Genomic DNA, 22,322 nt, shown 5'->3' on the forward strand with positions numbered 1-22,322 from the left:
CCATGACTCACAATATATATTGCCAGGTTAAAAATTATGTAACTAATATCACAATATGGACTTGAAACCAGTTTTGGATGATATATCACCCAGCCCTATACCTCATTCAACTTAGTGTGCAAGAGTGGCTTCACAGCTGGCATATTGGTAGACATTAGAGGCAGCTGGTGCTTGGGGCAGGTGCTGGAGGGGCAGATCAGAATGTGGAGAAGGTCTAGGAAAGTAAGTGATTTAGCACCTCTGCAGGGTCTTGTGTCTTCCCTCCCACCCAGGCAGGCACTGAGATGGCACCATCAAGGAGTCTGAGTGTTTACTTAGCGGGTAATTTTAAAAAAAGAACAAGAATGCTGGGCGTGGTCAGTTTAGGGTGGAAGAACTGCAGAGGAGGACACTATCTCCTTTCGCAGGGCTGGCTCCACGAGGCATCTGGTTCAGTAGTTAGCAAGGCTTCAGTTGGCTTCCTTGGCCTTCGTCTCCATCTTTAGATCACGTTGCCACTCAGCAGTGGGCTGCTTTCCCCACTGGCCCCCTGCCCAAAAGCCTGGCGTAGGAAGAGGCGTACAGTGGTACGGTCAGGTAACCAGCTGCTGGGAGAGGTGCTGGCTGGTGTCGCAGCACGGAGGGGTGTGTATTTCATATGCCTGTAGTGGAAGAAAACGGTGACAGTAAAATATTTAGTGAGCCACAGTTTTCTAGCTTGGTTCGTTCAGTGTTTCGAACAGAAATAATAAGGCTTTTAAGGCTTCTTCGTTCAGCAAAGCAGGTGGATTTTGGCCACATAGGCTTGATCTACATGCCATCCTTGTCTCTGCTCAGAAGACTTTGGGCAATGGAGAGCTCCATGCTACTGAGTTGGCCATTCAAAGTGGTTAGTTTGAGGTTGGGATAGATTTCCAAGGATGGAGGAGATGGAAGACAAAGTACTGCGGGGAGCAATGACAGGTGAACTGTGGTAGAAATGGTTTGTGTGCAGAGGAAAGAAGAAAACTGACTTAGTTGAAGCCTTGGAGAGTAGACTGACTATCTGCCCACAAGCTTTGAATGCAATGAACGTTCACTTTGGGGAGCTTTCCCATTCCACTGGCATGTTTTGCTATTTGCTAGAGCAGAATGGTTTACAAGTTCTACAACCAACAGGGCTACTTTGGCTGGGTTTGGTCAGCTTGCCTCGCCTTTGCACTGTAGTTTCCCCAAATATGAGGTGGAAGAAGTCCTGTTAAAGAGGCATCTTGCCTGGAAAAGCTCATGTGTTGCATGGAGGCTCTGGCACTTCCAGTTAGAGGAGCAGGAATGGGCCATGTTGGGCTCCAGCTCCTATCAGCCTCCATCAAGCACGGCCAGTGGTCAAAGGTGACTGGAGTCATAGTCCAGCAACAATCCGGAACGTCACAGATCTCCCACCCCTGCATCAAAAGCACAGGAAGCAGGGCTGAGGAAATCTTCTGCCTGCAATCTTGAAGGGCTACTGGCCATCACTGTTGGCCTAGATTGGACTACAATTCCCATCATCCCTGCTAGTTAGGGATGATGGGAGTTGTAGCCCAAAAACAGCTGGAGACCCAAGTTTGGGAAATTCTGGCCTAGGTGGACTCGTGGGCTAGTTCAATATAAGTCAGCTGTAAATGTTTGAGAGACCAGCCACCTCCCTGTGTTAGGTCCCACCCAAATGCCATAAGGCAGACACAGCCAATATAGTGGCTTCAATATGTAGTTGGACTACAACTCCCATTGCCCCTGACTAGCTGAGGATGCTGGGTGGAGTGCAAGAACATCTGAAGGGCACCCCCTTGGCTAACCCCCTGCAGGATTGCTGTTAGGGGGCCGCCAGATTTACAGGCCCCTGGATCCTTCCCAGCTAGAGAGATGTGGTTATTAGGGCAGGCCTTGGCAAAATGCCTCCGTTCTCGGCGGAGAGGCTTTAACCAGCCCTACAACATTCCACTAGCTTCTGGACCGACACACTTTCTTGTTCCTAAACTGACTATAGGCTCCCATGCGGCTCAACAAAGGCTCACCTGTAGGTATAGGCAACAGCCCCTAAGGCAGCAGCGACCAGCACCACTCCAACAACTAGTGCAATTTGGGCTGAGCCTGAAGTTCTTGCGGCTGGAGAAGATAAGAGAAATTAATGTCTGCCCATTCAGCGAGAGAAAAGAGGAGCGCACCATCTTTCCTTGGGGAACATGGGTCAACCCTCAGGCTAGTCTCAGAAGGCATCTCTGCAGCTGCTCTGATAATGCATGCCATCAAAGAGCACGAAATACAGGGAGGCCACCCTCCTCCCCCTGGCCCATCCTTGGCCTTCCAGGGTGCTGAGAGCAAGGATAGGCACACCATCGCTGATACTACAGGGAGAAACTAATGGGAGAGTTGTCTTCCCCTGCAAACCCCCAAGACGTCCTTCTAAGCATCAGGAGCAGAAAGAGCTCTTTGCCTCCCTGAGGTTTGGTCCTTACCCTGGATGCTGACTTGGGTGCTGGCCACAGCCAGGCTGTTGGCATCAGCCAGGGAGATGTTGACGCAGTAGGTGCCAGACTGGTTGAAGGCCTGGCGCAGAACCAGCTGGCAGTCGGGGCTGGGCTGGGCCGGGATGCACACAGTCTCCTGGGCTGTCAAACAATCGGGGTCCGAGATGGTTGTGCAGACTTGCTCAGGGAGGCTGCAAGCAGGACAAGGCTATTTCGTTCAGGTGTTGGGAGCCAGTCCTCTCTCCCTCCCATGACCACAGCATTCTCCAGGTCACTGCTCTCCCTTTCTAGTATCGATGCAGCTTCATTGTGGCTACCCTCCCTCTCCCAGCTTCCCAAGGGACTGTCAAGTGTGTTCCAACATGTCACACACACGAACAGCACACAGGCATGCTGCTCAGAGCTTCTTTGGCCCTGTTCCTAACTTCCTTTCATTCTTCACTAGTCCAGGGTTCCCTCCCAATGCCATTTCAATTGCGCATTCACAGTGATGCATGCATGTGATGGTGTTGACATGCTCCTGCTTTAAACACTACAAAAACCTGGGGGTTAGACATGCTGCTTTGCTTCCAAGTGGCCCGTGCCCCTTAACGTCCTGCAGAGATGCTATAACACTTCCTACCACAAATGCTCTGGCATTTTCCTTACGATTTTCCTGTGCCCATAGCATGGGACCGTCCCTCCAGGTAGCACTTTACAACATCACTGGGGAAGCATCACCAAACAACTAATAAAGTGAAATGGTCTGTGGGGCAGTCCGGTATAAATTCACCGTTCATGCACTATTCTTGCATCAATGACATTTTGCAGAATAACTGCCCCCCCCCCCAACACCTATCTTGAAACAGCCCAACTCTACTTCCCCAGTGCTTCAGCCCATCATTTTTCAGCGGGAAAATGGAAGACCTTGGAGCCAGACCAAAAGAGGCTACTCCTACTTATGCAACCTACCTTCCTTGGCACGTCACTGTGAGATCTACTGTGTTCTCAGCAACGGCTGACACCAGTGGCACCACCTCCACAATTTCAACACCTTCAATGCCCTCTGCAATAAAGGAGAACAAGGATGTGCCTCTTTCTTGTTCTCCCTCTTGCCCTCCTTTCATTCCCTAGTTCTGACTTAGGTCCACCCTCACCCACAGCTCTGCTTGCAGAGAATCAACACTGGAAGCAAGGGAAGTTTGGGAGATCTTTTGAAGGTGAGTTGAAAACTTGGGACGCCCAAAAGAAGAGGCACCAAACTCATCTGCACAGGGGAGATGGATCTGCCTACCAGCAGAGTTGGGTACATTTTGAGATTTATTAGTTTTTAGAACCAGAATGGAAATTATTTACACCTAGCCTCACATCTTCGTTCTTGTATATAGCCACAAAGATTGCCGCTTGGATCAACCTCCATCCTCTTCTGGGGAGCCCAGTGCTCTGTCACACTCCTTTGGCAGCTGTGAGGCTGAAGGTCTTGGTACTTGCAAATTGGTCTTAATTTGGAAACTAGAAGCCTCTTCATTTAAATTAGGGGTGAGTAATCCCAAGTATTTTTGGAATCACAGCTCCCATCTGCAGGGTCAATGGCCACAGATTATGAGAGCTGTAGTTCAACAATATCTGGAAGGGTAGAGGTTTCTCATTCCTGTTTTAGACTCCACTGAGCACCACCTCCTTCCCTTAATATTGCCCAATGTGAGCAGAGTTTAGTGGTCATCCTTGCGCACATCTCTCTCTCACACACACACCATCCCCAGGACTCACGGACAATGTCCAGGTTAGTTTCGAAGGTCCCATAGCGGTAGAGGAGGCAGCCAACAGGTGCCTGGCGTTTCACCAAGACCTGGACCACTTCAGTCGCCACCGTTCCAGCGTCTGGGACGACGGACACAGTCAGGTCGATAGTTGCTGCATCTTCAGCGGCATCTGTTGGGAGAACAAGGCCAAAGGAACAATAACGCCTCCCTTCCTTCCCCCACTTTCTTCCCCTATCCCACAAAGCCTTGTGCTGCATGCGTCTCAAAAGCAGAGATCGCAGGATGATAATAGCCGCAGACGGTGGCTGAGCAAGCTGTGTTAAAAGACACAAAGTGGTTCTTCCTCTCTGTTGAGAGGATCCGAGAAGGCTGCAAGGAAGTTTGTAGGTTGTGCTGGGTAGGACGGACGAGCGGGTTCAAGGACAATCTGCAAGGGAAGCTGGGTGCAGGATGAGCACCAGGAACATGAGAGCTGATCAGAATGGCAGGTGAGGTGTCCATGGGGAGAGGAGTGCCACCCTCTCGAATGCTCAGTCCGAAATCACAACTCTGCAAGGAGCTGAATCAGTTGGGGGAAGTTTTGCAGCTGCTCCAGTGTAAGGCTGGACTTGACCTTCATGCGAATGACCTCAAATTGCTTCCTTCGCTGCCCATCTCCCATCCCTGAGCCCCAATTGGGATTCCCTCTGCCTTTAGCAAGGTCAACACGGCAAGTTATCCTCCGTTTGAGGGAAAGGGTAAAGACGGCCATGGTGAATAAGCATGGCTGGGTGTTTCGGGGTCCCATGCTGAATCTCAAGCAAGGCAAGGAATCTCCTGCTAGACCTACCTGCCGCTGATGGAGAGAGCGGGGTGTTGGCCACACTAGGGAGTGTTGTCGATGCCCCAGGAAGCTCAGCTGTAGATGCTGCTGGAGACAAAACTGCGGGTGCCAGGGTGCCTGGATCACCTTCAGGTGCCGCAGCGGAGGGAGAATCGGGTGCCACAGTGCCTGGCAGAGATGCAGCCACTGCGGTGGACACAGATGCAGAAGCTGTGGTGGCTGGGAGGGATGCTGCCGCTGCCGTGGCAACAGTTGCAGGGTCCACAATGTCTGTAGCGTCTTCAGCTGGGGCGACGGAGGCATCGTTCACAGGCTCCACGGACGCTACAGCTAAATCTGCCCCTTCGGGCACAGCACTGACTTCTGTGACAGTGCCTGCAGTAGCTGCAGTGGCCAAAGAACTAGTCTCGGGTTGCTGCTGAGTCGTCCCGGAGGCTGGGGCTGCACATGCAGAGAGAGAATGAGACGTAATACAGAAAATGTTCTAAGCATGCAGTTTTGCAAGAGTGTAGACCGGGGTCAGCAACCTTTTTCAGCTGTGGGCCGGTCCACCATCCCTCAGACCATGTGGTGGGCCGGACTATATCTTGGGGGGGAAATAATTAACAAATTCCTTTGCCCCACAAATAAGATGCATTTTAAATAAAAGCACACCTTCTCATGTAAAAACACCAGGCAGGCCCCACAAATAACCCAGAGATGCATTTTAAATATAAGGACACATTCTACTCATGTAAAAACATGCTGATTCCTGGACCGTCCACAGGCTGGATTGAGAAGGTGATTGGGCCGCATCCAGCCCATGGGCCTTAGGTTGCCTACCCCTGGTGTAAACAAACTACTTTCAGTAGCTGGTTCAAACAAAGACCACATGGGTCAGCAACAGGTGTAACAACACTTTTATGCGGCCATCTAAGTGAGGCCATGGGATAGCTTAGAAAATATGCCAGATCAAGGAATTGTAAACCAGACAGAGGGCCTTCTTGGTGGTGGCATCTGCCCTGTGGAACGCCCTCCCATCAGATGTCAAGGAAATAAACAACTATCTGACTTTTCGTCTGAAGACTGCCCTGTTTAGGGAAGTTCGATTTTTATCGTGTTTTTAATATTTTGTTGGGAGCCGCCCAGGATGGCTGGGGAGGCCCAGCCAGATGGGCAGGGTATAAGTAATAAATTATTATTATTATAGTTAGTAAAGGAGAAGCACCAGTACTTACCTGAGGTTGGGATACCTGCAGATCCTGACCCGGTTATGCTGCTGACAGTGGGCAAGGCCGCGGTGCCTTGGGCTGTCGTGCCACTCGGCACCGTGGTACCGCTCGGGTCTGCCGTGGGGGCGACGGACGGCTCCTCCGTGGTGCTGCTTCCGCAATCGGCCAAGGGGATGGCAGCCTGCAGGATGACGCGAGGGCTGAAGGTGCCGGCGGCAAGGTAGGTATGGGTGACCATGGCGGCCCGGGATATCAGAGTCCCACTCTGGTCGCCGAAATCCCAGGAGTAGGAGATGTCAGCGTCGCGCAGGTATTGGCTGGGGTCGTGGAGGCGCACGCCAAATGCAATGGCCCGGTTGCGCACAAAGCGCCCATCAGTCCCGTCGACATCCAGCACTTGTGCAATGTCCACGTTGAACGGGATCTGGTCTGGGAAGCAGAGCAGAGAGTCAGCTACGGGCATGGAAGTAAGGCAAGAGAGGGCAGTGAATGGAGAACTAACATTGTCCGTCCGTCCCCGAATCACACTTGGTCTGCTCCGTGCTTGCTTAACCAGCCTCTCCTGATGGTCCTCAGTGGCTTCTAAGCTATCAACCTGCCCTACAGCCAGTGTTTCCATCACAAGAGCAACTCAGCCCTCCTAGTTTTTGTGATGCACCCGTTAGCTACTGTTTTAGACGGGTTTGTAGGGAGGTAAGATTTGCCAATAATTTTTTTACTGATTTTCCACAACTTTTAACAAATTGCCACCAAATTAATACCAATTTAATACCGATTTAAAAGCTGATTTCCCAGGCCCCACCCCCCGATATTTCTTCTTTTTCCTCCCTCTCATACTGCTCCAAGTATCTTACCCACCTTTCATTTCAAAATTCACTACAGTGGTACCTCAGGTTAAGTACTTAATTCGTTCCAGAGGTCCGTTCTTAACCTGAAACTGTTCTTAATCTGAAGCACCACTTTAGCTAATGGGGCCTCCCGCTGCACCGCAGGAGCACGATTTCAGTTCTCAACCTGAAGCAAAGTTCTTAACCCGAGGTACTATTTCTGGGTCAGCGGAGTCTGTAACCTGAAGCGCATGTAACCCGAGGTACCACTGTAATCTGTTCTCCCCACACATAAACTGTTCAAGTTCCAATTTCTGCTATGATTCTTGTACCTTGTTATAACCTATCCATAAAATATTCGAGTACAGCAAATCCTCTCTTATCTGTCTATAATCATCATTAATCCATTTTAAAACCATTTCCCTTCGATACCTCTGGGGCAATGCTCTACCTGAAAAAAAAAACACAGATCTATCTCCTTTTTTTTTTACCGTTATCTCTCCTGCAGGGAGGTAATATTTATTGGAGTCCAGGGGTTGAGCTTGTGAACTGCATTAAGGGCCCCTTACTTTCCTGCTGCCTCCATGATTCAAACACTGCTTCCCCACCCACAGCAAAAGAGCCCACTCACCCAGACCTACCAGTGATGCTGAACTCTGAAGAGGTGCTACCGATAGGGATGAATTTCTCACGTCCCCGGTAGTGATAGACTTCCACTTCCATGGTGTAGGAGCCCAGGGGTACATCGGCTGTCTCAACAGTCAGCAGGGACGAGGGGCCATCTACCACCTGCCAATACCTCCCTGCAACCAACAATACACAGGGTGGTGATATACTAGCAAAATGCAAAGTCACACACAAAAATATCACCGAGGGCAATCGCTCCATAATGAGTATAAACAAAACAAATAAATTGCAGAAGTAGTCTTTTCCTTTACGGTCACTCATGTAGTTTGTAGAAGCAGCATCGACTCTCGAGTCAACACTAAGGTAAAGGTAAAGGGACCCCTGACCCTTAGGTCCAGTCGTCACCGACTCTGGGGTTGCGGCGCTCATCTCGCTTTATTGGCCGAGGGAGCCGGCGTACAGCTTCCGGGTCATGTGGCCAGCATGACTAAGCCGCTTCTGGCGAACCAGAGCTGCGCACGGAAACGCCGTTTACCTTCCCGCCGGAGCAGTACCTATTTATCTACTTGCACTTTGACGTGCTTTCGAACTGCTAGGTTGGCAGGAGCAGGGACCAAGCAATGGGAGCTCACCCCGTCGCGGGGATTCAAACCGCCAACCTTCTGATCGGGAAGTCCTAGGCTCTGTGGTTTAACCCACAGCGCCACCCTTTGAGTCAACACTGTTCTGGTGCAATTAGTGTTTCTTCTCACCCAGGGGCTTAGTCATTGAGTTGTACAGTGAAGTCTAAGCAGTATACAATCAGAAAAATGGGGGAATCTGTCCATATACGCAAATTTCCCAAGGGAAGAACAGAAAGAGGCTCTCCTATAAGAGGCTCTTCCCTATAAGAGGCTCTTCCCTATAAGAAAGGGAACACGATTATAATGGGCAAAGGGGTGCAGGATGAGACGACCCCACAAGGGTGCAATGAGGAAATTTGTCCTGGTGCAGTTTGAAATGCAGTGATGCTGAACCCTGCAGTATTTTAAGTTCTGATGACCCAGACAGTCACATATCGAAAGACTCTCCAACTTGCACTGAAAGAGCGGCCATAGCTCAGTGGGTCTCCTAACAACTCTCAGCACCCTTAACAAACTACACTTCCCAGAATTCTTTTTGGGGGGGGAGCCGTTTAAAGTGGTATTGTCATGTTTTAAAACTATAGCACAGATGGGGCCCAATGGACAGCGTGGACAATGGTGAGAGGCGATGGGAGTTGCAATTCCAGCAACATCTGCAGGGCACCATGTTGGCTATCCCTGCGCTAAGAGATGGCCCTGGGACTTCCATGTGTGAGGAAGCCGTCCCTTATCAGGCAGGAAGCAGGCGCTTACCCCACGCCTGCCAGACGTAGACGAACTTGCCACGCTTGCGGCGGTCGCTCTGGGAGAAGGGCTGCCCGTCAGGGAAGAAGCAGTCCGAGTTGTCAGTCTCCTGATTGGGGAAAACGGGTTCTCCTTGCGTCACACGGGTACCTGCAAGGCAAGGATAGGAAACATAAGTGCCAAGACTTTGGGGCCCTGGGTGAAGGAGCACCCACAAAATTCCCCATGAAAGGGCTGGGCACCCACAAATTTTGGTGCACACTGCCTCAGCCCAGCAAAATAAATCGCACCAGGAACTCAAAAGATACATATCCAGATTTGTTTTTGAGATGCAGTTTGCTCTCAGCGAAGAGTCTTGAGTTGGTTTATTTGTACGCAAGGGGAGCTCACCTGCGTTGCTTACTAGACAGGTTACAAGACCGTATAACACCAGTCCTGAAAGACCTACATTGGCTCCCAGTACGTTTCCAAGCACAATTCAAAGTGTTGGTGCTGACCTTGAAAGCCCTAAACAGCCTTGGCCCAGTTTACCTGAAGGAGTGTCTGTACCTCCATCGTTCTGCCCAGACGCTGAGGTTCAACTCTGAGGGCCTTCTGGTGGTTCCCTCACCATGAGAAGTGAAGTTACAGGGAACCAGGCAGAGGGCCTTCTCAGTAGTGGCGCCCGCCCTGTGGAATGCCCTCCCATCAGATGCCAAGGAAATAAACAACTGTCTGACTTGTAGAAGACATCTGAAGGCAGCCCTGTTTAGGGAAGTTTTTCATGTTTGATGTTTTATCGTGTTTTTAATATTCTGTTGGGAGCCGTCCAGAGTGGCTGGGTAGATATAGATATAGATATAGATATAGATATAGATATAGATATAGATATAGATATAGATATAGATATAGATATAGATATATAGATATAGATATAGATATAGATATAGATATAGATATAGATATAGATATAGATATAGATATAGATATAGATATAGATATATAATGGCACCCACAGTCCCGGGTGCCCACAGTTGTGGGGCCAAGCCAGAACTCCTGAAAGGAAAGGTGAGAGGGAGGAAGAGAGGCATCGGTGCCTCTGCAGGGACTTCAGCTCACCATTTATGGTGCAGTTCTGGGTCCACACGATGCTTCCATCTGGTAGAACCGTCTGGTTGCCAGGGAAGCGCAGGGCAATGCTGAATGTGGCTTTGGCACCTGTTATAGTTGGGGCATCGTTGCTGATGTCAAACGTCACATCGCCTCCTGGATGGGGGAAGGGAAAAGAAAGGAGTCAGTGTCCCTCAGAACACTTGGGGTTGAGGCCCAGAAGAAGTCTCAGACTGTAGGGTTTCTTTCTCATGGGTAACTGGAAGGCCTATGTCCTCGGTTCAGAGTTAGTCCTCACCTCTCCAGCAGTTCCTCTGCCTGGTGTCTCCCGGCCTCCACTGTGGGTAAAGTTTGGAGTTCCAAGTCTTGTAGGAAGAGTGTTTCTGGCTCCAGTTTTGTCCCCACCTGTTGCTCCTGTTCCTGACCCCGGCCCCTAAAAGAAAGAGAAGAGCAGGGGGGGTCAAGCTGTTTTCTGGCGTGTGGTCTCCAACACGTCGCTTACGAAAAGGGGTGCTCTTGGGAAGCATGCAAAGGGTTGGGAGTTAAATGGCAATAGAATGCAAAATTTACATTCCGTAACAACTCAGTTAAAACTTAAATGTTTGCAGAGGGATGCACACCAGCAGCAGTACTGTGGTACCTCTGGTTAAGTACTTAATTCGTTCTGGAGGTCTGTTCTTAACCTGAAACTGTTCTTAACCTGAAGCACCACTTTAGCTAATGGGGCCTCCTGCGCCGCTGCGTCACCGGAGCACGATTTCTGTTCTCATCCTGAATCAAAGTTCTTAACCTGAAGCACTATTTCTGGGTTAGCAGAGTCTGTAACCTAAAGCGTATGTAACCCGAGCTACCACTGCAATTGCTGACTACAGAATCATAGCATGGGTGAATAAAATGTCAATGCCACAGAAGCTGAAACATATGCAGGATGAGAGCACTGATCATTCACTGCAATGGTTTTGACTGGGCTCTGCAGACGCCCTTTTTATTATACATTCATTTTTGCTCTTGATTGTGGCATTTAGGTGGTTTATACATGAGCCCACCTTCAATACTGTTTGCTAGTTACAGGTAGGTAGCCGTGTTGGTCTGCCATAGTCTAAACAAAATAAAAAAATTCCTTCCGGCAGCACCTTAGATAAAGGTAAAGGAACCCCTGACCATTAGGTCCAGTCGTGGCCGACTCTGGGGTTGCGGCGCTCATCTCGCTTTACTGGCCGAGGGAGCCGGCGTACAGCTTCCGGGTCATGTGGCCAGCAGGACTAAGCCGCTTCTGGCGAACCAGAGCAGCGCACGGAAACGCCGTTTACCTTCCTGCCAGAGCGGTTCCTATTTACCTACTTGCACTTTGACGTGCTTTCGAACTGCTAGGTTGGCAGGAGCAGGGATCGAGCAACGGGAGCTCACCCCGTCATGGGGATTCGAACCGCCGACCTTCCGATCGGCAAGTCCTAGGCTCTGTGGTTTAATCCACAGCGCCACCCGCATCCCTAGAGACCAACTAAGTTTGTTATTGGTAGGAGCTTTTGTGTGCATGCGCACTTGGTATTGGTATGAGCTTGCACACGAAAGCTCAAACCAATAACAAACTTACCGTAGTTGGTCTCTAAGGTGCTACTGGACGGAATTTTTAAAATTTTGTTTCAAATACTGTTTGCGTCTGCAAAGGATTTGGGGGCAGATATACAACTTCATTTCCAGTTAGTTAATGTCATGTATTTTCCTGCTGAATGCCTGTAATAGTTCATACTGCCAATGTTCTGAATTTAATGTTTGTCCTGCTTTTGTCTTGCTATGTTGCAAGAGTGTCCCCCCTCTGGATGGCAATTATGCAATAACATGGGGGGGAACCCCCAATACCCACTGCTTCAGGCAGCTGTCTGCTTAATGGCAGAGCCAGCCCCGATTACCAGCTAAAGATTATTAAAGTCCAGAGTACAACATTACCTAACAACACCCCCAATTCATTGTTCCAAGCCAGGATTTTAGAGCACGTGAAGAATTGCGGCCCAGTCAATCCCAGGTCTTTGACTGCACGGAGGGATGAGTGGGTCTGACTGGATTAATCGCTGCAACCCATAGCATTAAAGCTCACCAGTCTGTGCTGGCCTCTGAAAATCTTCCGGCTTGGGGTCTACTCTTTCCAAGGATCCCAGTATAACAGAAAGGTAGAAAGGCCTCTAAAGGGCTTCTGGCAGCTGTCCTCCTCCTCTCCCAGCATCTTATGGCAGATGCTCAAGAGCAGCATTATTATTATTATTTATTAAAATTGTATACCACCCTATACCCACAGGTCTCATGGCAGTTAACAGGATAAAATCACAATCACAAAATAATCAAAACAAAAACAATCCAATTAACCTCCCCCCCCCAAACATTTAAAAAGGCTTTGGATGTCAAAATTTAAACATCCTTAAAATATCAAAGACTCCCCTTCTTCTCTTTCCATGGTTCATTTTGCATATCCTAAATCCCTGCATAGTTTACATAAACTAAACCATTCACTATTCCATTATTACATCCATCCAAACCTATCTACACTGCTGAATTGGTCTTAATGCCGCCAACGTTTTCAAGTATACAGTTTCCCCCCCATATATTCAATAAACATTTTCCAGTCTTCTCTAAATGTATGTTCTTCTTGTTCTCTTATTCTTTGTTGTTGTTGTTGTTGTTTAGTCATGTCCGACTCTTCGTGACCCCATGGACCAGAGCACGCCAGGCACTCCTGTCTTCCACTGCCTCCCGCAGTTTGGTCAAACTCATGCTGGTAGCTTCAAGAACACTGTCCAACCATCTCGTCCTCTGTCATCCCCTTCTCCTTGTGCCTTCAATCTTTCCCAACATCAGGGTCTTTTCCAGGGAGTCTTTTCTTCTCATGAGGTGGCCAAAGTATTGGAGTCTCAGCTTCAGGATCTGTCCTTCCAGTGAGCACTCAGGGCTGATTTCCTTCAGAATGGAGAGGTTTGATTTTCTTGCAGTCCATGGGACTCTCAAGAGTCTCCTCCAACACCATAATTCAAAGGCATCAATTCTTTGGCGATCAGCCTTCTTTATGGTCCAGCTCTCACTTCCATAGCTTTAACTATACGGACCTTTTTTGGCAAGGTGATGTCTCTGCTTTTCTAGCATTCTCTTATTATAGTATGTCATTCTAGTATATGTTAAGTCCGCAAGCTGCACATATTCCACCAGCATTTCAAGCACACTCACAAAACGCCTTTCCGCATGGGCACTGCAAGTTGCAATGGAATTGCTAGCAGGTGCAAAAGGCAATTGCATTTCCCTCAAGCTAAAATGTTAAAGTCTACTATGGAAGCCTGGCTGGGGGTGGGGGAACAGGAAGAGAAGTCTGCATTCTTCACAACCACTAATGGCTGCATGTTCTTTCGGCTGTAGAGCAATCAAATGTCGGCTGCTCTTCCCCTGCCCCGCAGGGGATCCTCATCAGATACACGGATGCTCCCTAAACTCTCATTACTTCTCCGTCATCTTTTGGTGACCTAAAATCTAAGTCTTAAACGGTAAGCTTCCACAACACTTCCATAATCTGCACAGCACATAGCATTTCCATGGAATTTTAAAAATTGGGTGATCATACTGGATACTCCTTACTCCTTCGGTGCACTTAATTTATGTGCGCATCTGGAATTCGCTTTACGGCGTTCGCAATACAGCAATTGCGCCTTTTCCTGCTGACTGTCCATTGGTGCAGTATGGAGACTGCCTGCTCAGTGTTTGTTCAGCCGACCACCCAACCAAGCCCTGTCTGGGGTGTTCCATTCCATCACTTAGCATGATTCCCTCCCCTCTAGAGGCAATTTTTATTAATTATTTTTCCCTCAAGCCTGTGGGTACTTCTCTCTTTTGGATAGATGCTGCCATTTTGGTGCCATGAGAACTGGCGCTCACCGCTGAACGCTGGAATTAGAGGGAATATTGGCGACAAAATAATACTACAGCTGCACAGAAAAAGGAACTGTGCTGGCTAAATGAGACTCAGGTGATCCTTAAGGCTAAATAAATTGGCTAAGGTGTATAAAGACTGTGTCAGGCAAATGATGGAAATGTAAAGACACTGAAGGGTCTTTTTTCCCATTTGGGATGGACATGTGCAAAAGCTAAGTGGGGGTTGCGAAATGATACGTAACGAAATGAAGAAATGATAAAATTGGCTCTCCCCCCCCCCCCAAACCTGAAGCTTTCCTTTTAGGGATAATAGGAACGGATGTCCGAAAGAAGACGATTAAATTAAAGTGGTGCCTCAGGTTAAGTACTTAATTCGTTCTGGAGGTCCGTACTTAACCTGAAACTGTTCTTAACCTGAAGCACCACTTTAGCTAATGGGGCCTCCTGCTGCCAACGCACCGCCGGAGCCTGATTTCTGTTCTCATCCTGAAACAAAGTTCTTAACCTGAAGCACTATTTCTGGGTAAGCGGAGTCTGTAACCTGAAGCGTATGTAACCCGAGGTACCACTGTATTTATGTGCGCAACAACAACAACAGCCAGAATCCTATTTACACAGAAATGGAAGGAAGGAAGAAGTTCCAACCAAGGAAGAATGGATCTTAAAGCTAAAGGACTACATGGAAACGGTAAAATCGACAGCAAGATCAAAACGATGAACTTTTTATGGAAGAGTGGAGACTACTATCTGAGGAAGTATTACAGTCCAAGGAAGTCGTGACTGAGCAGGATTCGAACTCTAAGCAGCGGAAGGGAAAAGACAGCAATTGCAACAGAGGAAATAAGTACGAGATCTAAATATGTTACACAATGAAAAGGGTGGGAACCAAAACATCATGGGGGTAAAGGATGGGAAGTCTAAACTGTTCAGGGAAATTTGTATTGAAGTTGATTTCTTAAAATTCAGTTCAATATTTAAAAAAGGTAAGCGTGGCATTTCTCAGTCCGGCTGCTCTGTGATATTTTCAAATCTCTCAGCTGCTAATGCATCTGGACAACAAAGCTTGCTACCCCTTCCCAAATCTAAATGGATATTCATCTTTACAGTATACCTCAGGTTAAGTACTTAATTCATTCCAGAGGTCCGTTCTTAACCTGAAACTGTTCTTAACCTGAAGCACCACTTTAGCTAATGGGGCCTCCCGCTGCTGGAGCACGATTTCTGTTCTCATCCTGAAGCAAAGTTCTTAACCTGAAGCACTATTTCTGGGTTAGCAGAGTCTGTGACCTGAAGCGTATGTAACCTGAAGCGTATGTAACCTGAGGTACCACTGTACTTTCTGCCAGGCCCCAGGAGCAAACGACAACCTCCCCACATTATGCAAGCAAACCACTCTTTGCCAGCTTTCTTTTATGTGTGAGCTTCCGGCTGGCGGTTGCCGATCCAGACTCTCGTAGCCTGTGCCTTGTCGACCCATCGTTCAGCTACAGAGCCCTGCCCTCAGCTGAGAGTCACATGAAAGAGCTTGGGCACAGCCTGCCAGGCCCCATGTGATGGGAGCCCCACGGCACTGTGAGGGCTGAGCCATCACATGCCGCCTGCACCCGCGGCAGAGGAGTAAAGTCCTGGGCTCCTTGCCATGAAGAGAAATGGAGGGGGAGAGAGTTCTGCAAAGGGCGGCGAGCTGGAAGGAGAATTCCCTCCTTGAAACACAACTGGATGCGTCTGGTATCTCAAGCGCATGACTTCCCCGAGGATCCTGGGAACTGTAGTTTACCCCTCGGAGAGCTACAATTCCCGGCGCCGTTAACAAATGATGGTTCCCGGGATCTTAAGTTAGAAAATAGTGGTTGGATTATACGATACGATACGATACGATATCTTTATTGTCATTGTCCCATGCAGAACAATGAAATTGAAAAACTACATAAAACAATCAAAAACCCCTAAAAACTCTGAAACCCCATTTTAAAATACACTATACTATAGAGACCCCTTATGCTGCGTTTAGAACCAGAATTGTATTTGCATAGAAACTGTTTCTCCTGGCCTTTATAACCCTATAACTTCTTCCAGAAGGCAGAAGCTGAAAGAGATCATTTCCGGGGTGCGTACTATCATGTGCTATCTCTGCTGCTTTCTTATGGCACCTGGCAGCATAGATTTGATCTAAGGTGGGAAGAGTGCACCCAATAATTCTCTTTGCCAGCCACCCCACCTGGCCCCATAGCCTTCCTCATGTTTACCTCCTTTAATATTCGCCTCACTTCTCCCTCTTCCACCCTGGCAGCATTACCTGTAGGTAGTGACGCCAATAGCTCTGGCATCCTTGTTGGAGTCACTGTCATTCCGGATGGTCTTGGGTTTTAAGTTACACAGCCTGCTCTTCCCTTGTTGAAACTTTCGTTTCCAGTCTCCAGATGGAGAGAAGGAATTGGGGAGAAAAACTTGCTGCCAAAAAAACCCTCATTCAAATACAGGCTAGAAATATTTCAAGCCGTCCAATGAGTAGATCAGCCTCCCGGGCCATTTGGCTCCATGCTAACTACACTGGTTGGCAGCTGCTTTCCTGAGCTTCATGCAGGAGTCTTCCCCAGTCCTACCAGAAGATGTTGGGGCATGAAACCCAGGAGCTTTTGCATGGGATGAACTCTCTCCTCGTCGCCGGAGCCACATCCAGTGAATGCCAGGCCGCCCCGATTCTGGGCTTAGCCTTATGGTCTAAGGACCCTCGTACCTATGGGACTGCCTCTCCTGGTATGCCCCACGGAGGACCTTGAGGTCCATAAATAGCAACATCCTAGAGGTCCCAGGCTCTAAGGAAGTTAGATTAGCCTCAACCAGAGCCAGGGCCTTTGCAACACTGGCTCTGGCCTGGTGGAACGCTCTGTCTCATGAGACCAGGGCCCTGCAGGATCTGATTTCTTTCCGCAAGGCCAGTAAAACAGAGTTGTTCTGCCTGGCCTTTGGCTTGGAATCAACTTGATCCTCTCCCCCTCTTTCCTTTTCCCTTTCTCCTTCTGTGATGGAACTCCTATCTGGGGACTTCCCTGGCTTTTTTCTGGCGCACGTGGGACCAGTCTAGATAGTAAGCCTTGGTGAAGATTTGATGTTTTCATCCCCCAAAAGTTTTTGATTTGAGTTTCTATTGAAATGAGGCTGCATTTTAATGTTGTATTTTAATCTTGTTTTTAATCACTTGTTTTATATCTGGTGTTAACCGCCCTGAGCACTCGGTCTTGGCTGGGGAGGGCGGGGTATAAATTATTATTATTATTATTATTATTATTATTATTATTATTATTATCCATCTATTCCTTCACCCAGGTGTCAATGGTTATGGCAGCCCCCTGACCTTTTACGATGCTGTATTATTTCAACTCTGCCAGTGTGTAACAATAAAGACATCTCTCCTTCATAGCTGGAGGCTGGGGTGTAACAATTAAGGCCAATTTGGGCATTCCCAACTACTTTTCTTCTGAGACTTCCAACAAAGCATTCTGGAGCAAACTATCAATCCCCTACAACATCAGCTCTCACTTTAGAAAGTGATACTGGAGATAAAGCCTGGGCAGACCAAAATGGTGTTAGGGACCGCTGTGGGGAGAGGGAGACTTAATCCACAGGATTGTGTCTGTTCGCACTCTCCGTTTCCTCTAGTTTGCTATAAGCAGAAATACCAGCAAGGACAGGTGCAACAGCCTAGGATTAGCATGACATAAGCTGCTGCACTGGTGCACAATCTGGATCCTGTGGCTCAACTGCGCATCATGCGCACAGCCTGCGCATAACCGATCTGATGCGGATGGCACTGATTTTATCGCACACGGTCGCACTAAACTGACCAGAGATTGCGATTTTGCACCGGCGCTGTGTTGCAAAAATGGGTGTGCGTGAGAGAGAGAGTACCACCTTTGAGATCTTTAATCTGGCCAAAGAATGTACGGCCATGCCCAGTGGCTGGGAGTTTCAAGCCAGCCGAATTTCACCTACAAAGTCTTCTCCCTCCTTAATGCAATTAGACCAGCTCCTAATGCGATCTGACTTCCAGCGCAGAGAGTCTCCATCGTTAAGTCTTCTCTGCGTATGGAGCACAAATACACATTCCACATCCCAGACAGCCAGCAGCACCACAAGAGGATTAGAGGGGCGCGGGGTGGGTCTGGACCTCCCCGGCACAAATCCAGATCACCACGAGGTTTGGCTTTGCGGCTGTGTGTGTGTGTGTGTGTGTGTGTGCACATATTCCTGCCTCTGCCGTAACCCATTAAGTCAATGAATACATTTAATGCCATTTCATAAGGCAGAGTGGTATCACTATTTTTCCTCTCCACACACTGGGATGGGTGGGGGCCAAAACAGCCCCCCAGAGAAGGGCTAATCCTCACGTGCCACCCGATTATGCCAGAAATAAGCCAACATTCAAAACTAGAGCCACACAAATTCAAAAGGCTTTTCTTTTTCAGGTCTGCATTTTTTTCTACCATGGTTTCCCTGAGAATTAATTCTGTATTCCAGGTTAGAGGGGCCTGCTAGAGCCCAGATTTGGATCACACATGCTCTGTAAATCTATCTGTCTGTCTGTCTGTCTGTCTGTCTATCTATCTATCTATCTATCTATCTATCTATCTATCTATCTATATTAGTGATCTATCTATCTATCTATCTATCTATCTATCTATCTTAGTGATGTATGGAAGTGAGAGCTGGACCATAAAGAAGGCTGATCGCTGAAGAATTGATGCTTTGGAATTATGGTGCTGGAGGAGACTCTTGAGAGTCCCATGGACTGCAAGAAGATCAAATGTATTCATTCTTAAGGAAATCAGCCCTGAGTGCTCACTGGAAGGAAAGATCCTGAAGCTGAGGCTCCAATACTTTGGCCACCTCATGAGAAGAGAAGACTCCCTGGAAAAGACCCTGATGTTGGGGAAGATGGAGGGCACAAGGAGAAGGGGACAACAGAGGATGAGATGGTTGGACGGTGTTCTCCAGGCTACCAGCATGAGTCTGACCAAACTGCGGGAGGCAGTGGAAGACAGGAGTGCCTGGCGTGCTCTGGTCCATGGGGTTATGAAGAGTCGGACATGACTAAACAACAACAACAACATATATATCTATTCATGCAGCTGCTACCTGCATGAAAGTTGTTTCATTTAGTTTGGCCTGCAGCTCCAGAAAGTTGTCTTGATCTTGGAGGTAAAATTAGTTGTTCCTGGGGCAGACCCATGGCACACATTTAAAGCACATCCAATAAACATGACTTCCCCGCCGCAAGGGATCCTGGGAACTGTAGTTCCACCCGCACAGAGCTACAATTCCCAGCACCCTTAGCACATGACTGTTCGCAGGGTTCTTTGCAGGGACGCCATGTGCTTTAAAGGGGTGTTGAATACGCTTTAAATGTGGGGTGCCCAGAATAAATAAATGGTTTATTTTAGAGGGCGAAAGGTTCAGTCACTCAACTAAACATTTCGATAAACATTTTTGGGCACTGAAATTGTTTCTGTAAAAGGACCCACAGCTCTGACTCAGTGGAAACCGGCTTTTGAACAGGCTTCTCTCAGAGACTTCCCAATCTGAGAATTCCAATTAAAAAACGTGCAAAAGACTTTTAGGCTTGCGTTCCTTCTGAGAACCTTGCATGGAAGTAAAATAATGGAGACACACACAAATGCATTGGCATTTATGGCATTACAAAGCAGATCTGAGTCCCCCTTGCACTGTTTGAGTCACATTTGAATGCTGTATGAAGGAATTTGGCATGTAGGCTTTTATTTTGTTTTCGGAGCCGATTTAAAACCAAGCTTACTTAAGCCTCACAAATGCCCTTTGCTGGGGATCTTTTGCCTAATTTTTCTCCCAGTCTTATTGCAATGTAGTGGGAATCAAAATACGTACTTGCATTAAAAAAATCAATGCAGATGCAAAAGAACAATGATTTGAGGAGCAGGGAAAAGTAGTTGCGATGTGACAGCAAATTAAACACAAAGCAAAACGAGTAAGGTATCGAGAGGTGTATAATTCACGTGCTGCAACATACAACTGAGTTTCACGCTCCTTTGATCCTTATGCTGTATAGTTTCCTTTGCATATTCTCTCCTATGGTGCTTATGTGTGTTATGATATTATAAACGTTCATCACTCGGCAGGCAGGTTGGGCTACAAAGACGAATCCATCAATTAACAGCTTAGAGACAAGTGGCTGCTCTGCTTCTTATGCTTGTACAGGATGAAATAAGAAATGTAGTCTCTGTAGCCTTGTAATAACAGTGTGGGAGCAGGCACTGTCCTCCACGCAGATTTGCTCATGGACATATACCTGGGCTAGAGTTTTGAGTTTCCGGGTCCAATATTTAACCAGACGGATTCTGCAAAATCAATTCCAGCACTCGAGACCTCCTCCATGTGATGGAGGTCAGTCTAACTGATGAACAGCCAGTAAAATAAATGGTTATCATTCGCCATATAAGGAAAAACTGGACTGTACTTACTGTGTTGAGCTGTAGCTATGGCCAGAAGGGCCCCAATCACAACCCACAGGTACCAAGTCTGTGGCATCTTAGCTCTTCGAGTTCTTTGTAGCCTCCTGAGCTTCTAGAGGCGAAGGAGTGGAGTAGAGAGCTGGGGGCATATAAGAAAGGGAGCTCATTTGCATATACCCTCCCCTCCTCTGGGCGCGAAGGGCATCGCTTTCTCTCCTTGCCTGCCCCCCTCCCCTTTCTAATAGCGGGGAGCCATGGGATGTGTGTGACCTAAGTCACAAGTTTGCAGGGTGAACACAATGGGCCCCCCTTATGAGAATCCTTTGCTGGAAGTTCAGGGGAGGGGGTGGGCGAGGCTGAAACACTAGGGCTCCTTCAGGAGAGGGGGGAGGAATGGAAGTATAATGAGAGAGAGAAGACAAGAGAGAGTGAAATTGCCAGTTATGCAACTTCATTAAAGGGTACCAGGGGTGAGATTACAGGGCGCCTTCAGCTGCCTGGTGAACCCATTCACCTCTGGTTCCTTTTGCACCCAGCTCAAGAATGAGTGCAATGTTTGGTGGGCTCAGAAAGCCCAGAGCATGGGTAGGCAAACTAAGGCACGGGGGCTGGATCCGGCCCAATCGCCCTCTCAATCCGGCCCGCAGACGGTCCAGGAATCAGTGTGCTTTTACATGAGTAGAATGTTTCCTTTTATTTAAAATGCATCTCTGGGTTATTTGTGGGGCCTGTTTGGTGTTTTTAAATAAGCAGAATGTGTGCTTTTATTTAAAATGCATCTCTTGGTTATTTGTGAGGCATAGGAATTTGTTCATTTCCCCCAAAAAAATATAGTTCGGCCCCCCACAAGGTCTGAGGGACAGTGGACTGGCCCCCTGCTGAAAATGTTTGCTGACTGCTGGCCCAGAGAAAGAAAAGGATACAAGTGATAACAAGCCATAATAACAGGATAGCAAGATGAACTGGACAGAAGCTTGGCTCCGTTTCCTGCTGAGGACAGAAAGCTTGCAAGGGAGTTCGAACCAGTTGCACATTCTCTGTCTAACCTACCACACAGGGTTTTCGTGAAAACAAATGGGACAACTGCCCCCAATTGAAAGTGCTTGGAATTCTTTGGTGGAAGGGCAGGGTACCAATTTACTATGCAATTCTGTCATGGGAAAGACTTGGTATCTGAATGTGCTTGCTTTTCTCATCCCTCACTATTCTCTTTTCCTTTTGTATAGTTTCTATTAGATTGCGAGCCTGTGGGACTGGATTGTCCTAAATGCTAATCCGCACAGCACATTTTTTGCACTGTGTAAGTGATAAAATAACAATAAGCAAACGAACTCACCTATTTCACAGGGGCTGCATATTTCCCTTTAGTTTATGAAATGCAATCTGCTCCTTCTGAAATTTTTTTAATTGATAAGAATCTCCCTTAGATTTGAGAATGTTCCTGCTGGCAGGGGTCCTCATGACATAGCTGTGTACCATTCTAACTTCTTTAATTTGATCCTGCACCATTTTTAAAAAAAAATAGCATGTTTAATTTCCCTCTCTCTCTCAAGTTTCATGTGAAACTTCTGAATTGCAACTCGCTGAGAAGTATGCCTCTGTTCATATGGATCTGAGTAGCGGCAGTGGTTTCCTGTGTTATTGCCAATTACTGCATTGCAAAAGGTCACTGTGCTTATTCTGTACATGCATATTGTGTACTTGTGGTTTGTTGTCCACGCTTTCCCCCCTTTTACACTCACGTATATACCCCATCAACTGTGGTCTACAGTTC

The 22,322-nt window shown here is 47.8% G+C and overlaps 1 protein-coding gene across 1 annotated transcript; it reads right to left on the bottom strand.

Annotated features, from left to right (window-relative positions):
- Positions 1–293: 293 nt before the first annotated feature.
- PMEL (premelanosome protein) lies at positions 294–20,706 on the bottom strand. Its single transcript, XM_081849638.1, has 12 exons — positions 20,558–20,706; positions 10,453–10,587; positions 10,164–10,310; positions 9,075–9,215; positions 7,713–7,874; positions 6,251–6,673; positions 5,040–5,474; positions 4,218–4,379; positions 3,420–3,513; positions 2,457–2,659; positions 2,016–2,106; positions 294–641 (listed from the first exon to the last, which is right to left on the bottom strand). Exons 1-12 carry the CDS (start codon positions 20,622–20,624, stop codon positions 482–484), a joined length of 2,220 nt encoding a protein of 739 aa, XP_081705764.1. The 5' UTR covers positions 20,625–20,706; the 3' UTR covers positions 294–481.
- Between the last annotated feature and the right edge of the window lie 1,616 nt (positions 20,707–22,322).

The sequence above is a fragment of the Podarcis erhardii genome (assembly GCF_964252035.2).
Source record: "Podarcis erhardii genome assembly, chromosome: 2".
Lineage (NCBI taxonomy): Eukaryota > Metazoa > Chordata > Lepidosauria > Squamata > Lacertidae > Podarcis > Podarcis erhardii.

Excerpts from the sequence above, each read along its gene's own strand:
- PMEL (XM_081849638.1), bottom strand. The coding sequence starts at position 20,624 with ATGCCACAGACTTGGTACCTGTGGGTTGTGATTGGGGCCCTTCTGGCC. Across the intron at positions 10,311-10,452 it reads GCAGAGGAACTGCTGGAGAG|GAGGCGATGTGACGTTTGAC; the intron begins GTGAGGACTAAC and ends TCCCCCATCCAG. Across the intron at positions 642-2,015 it reads GCTGTTGCCTATACCTACAG|GCATATGAAATACACACCCC; the intron begins GTGAGCCTTTGT and ends CTTCCACTACAG.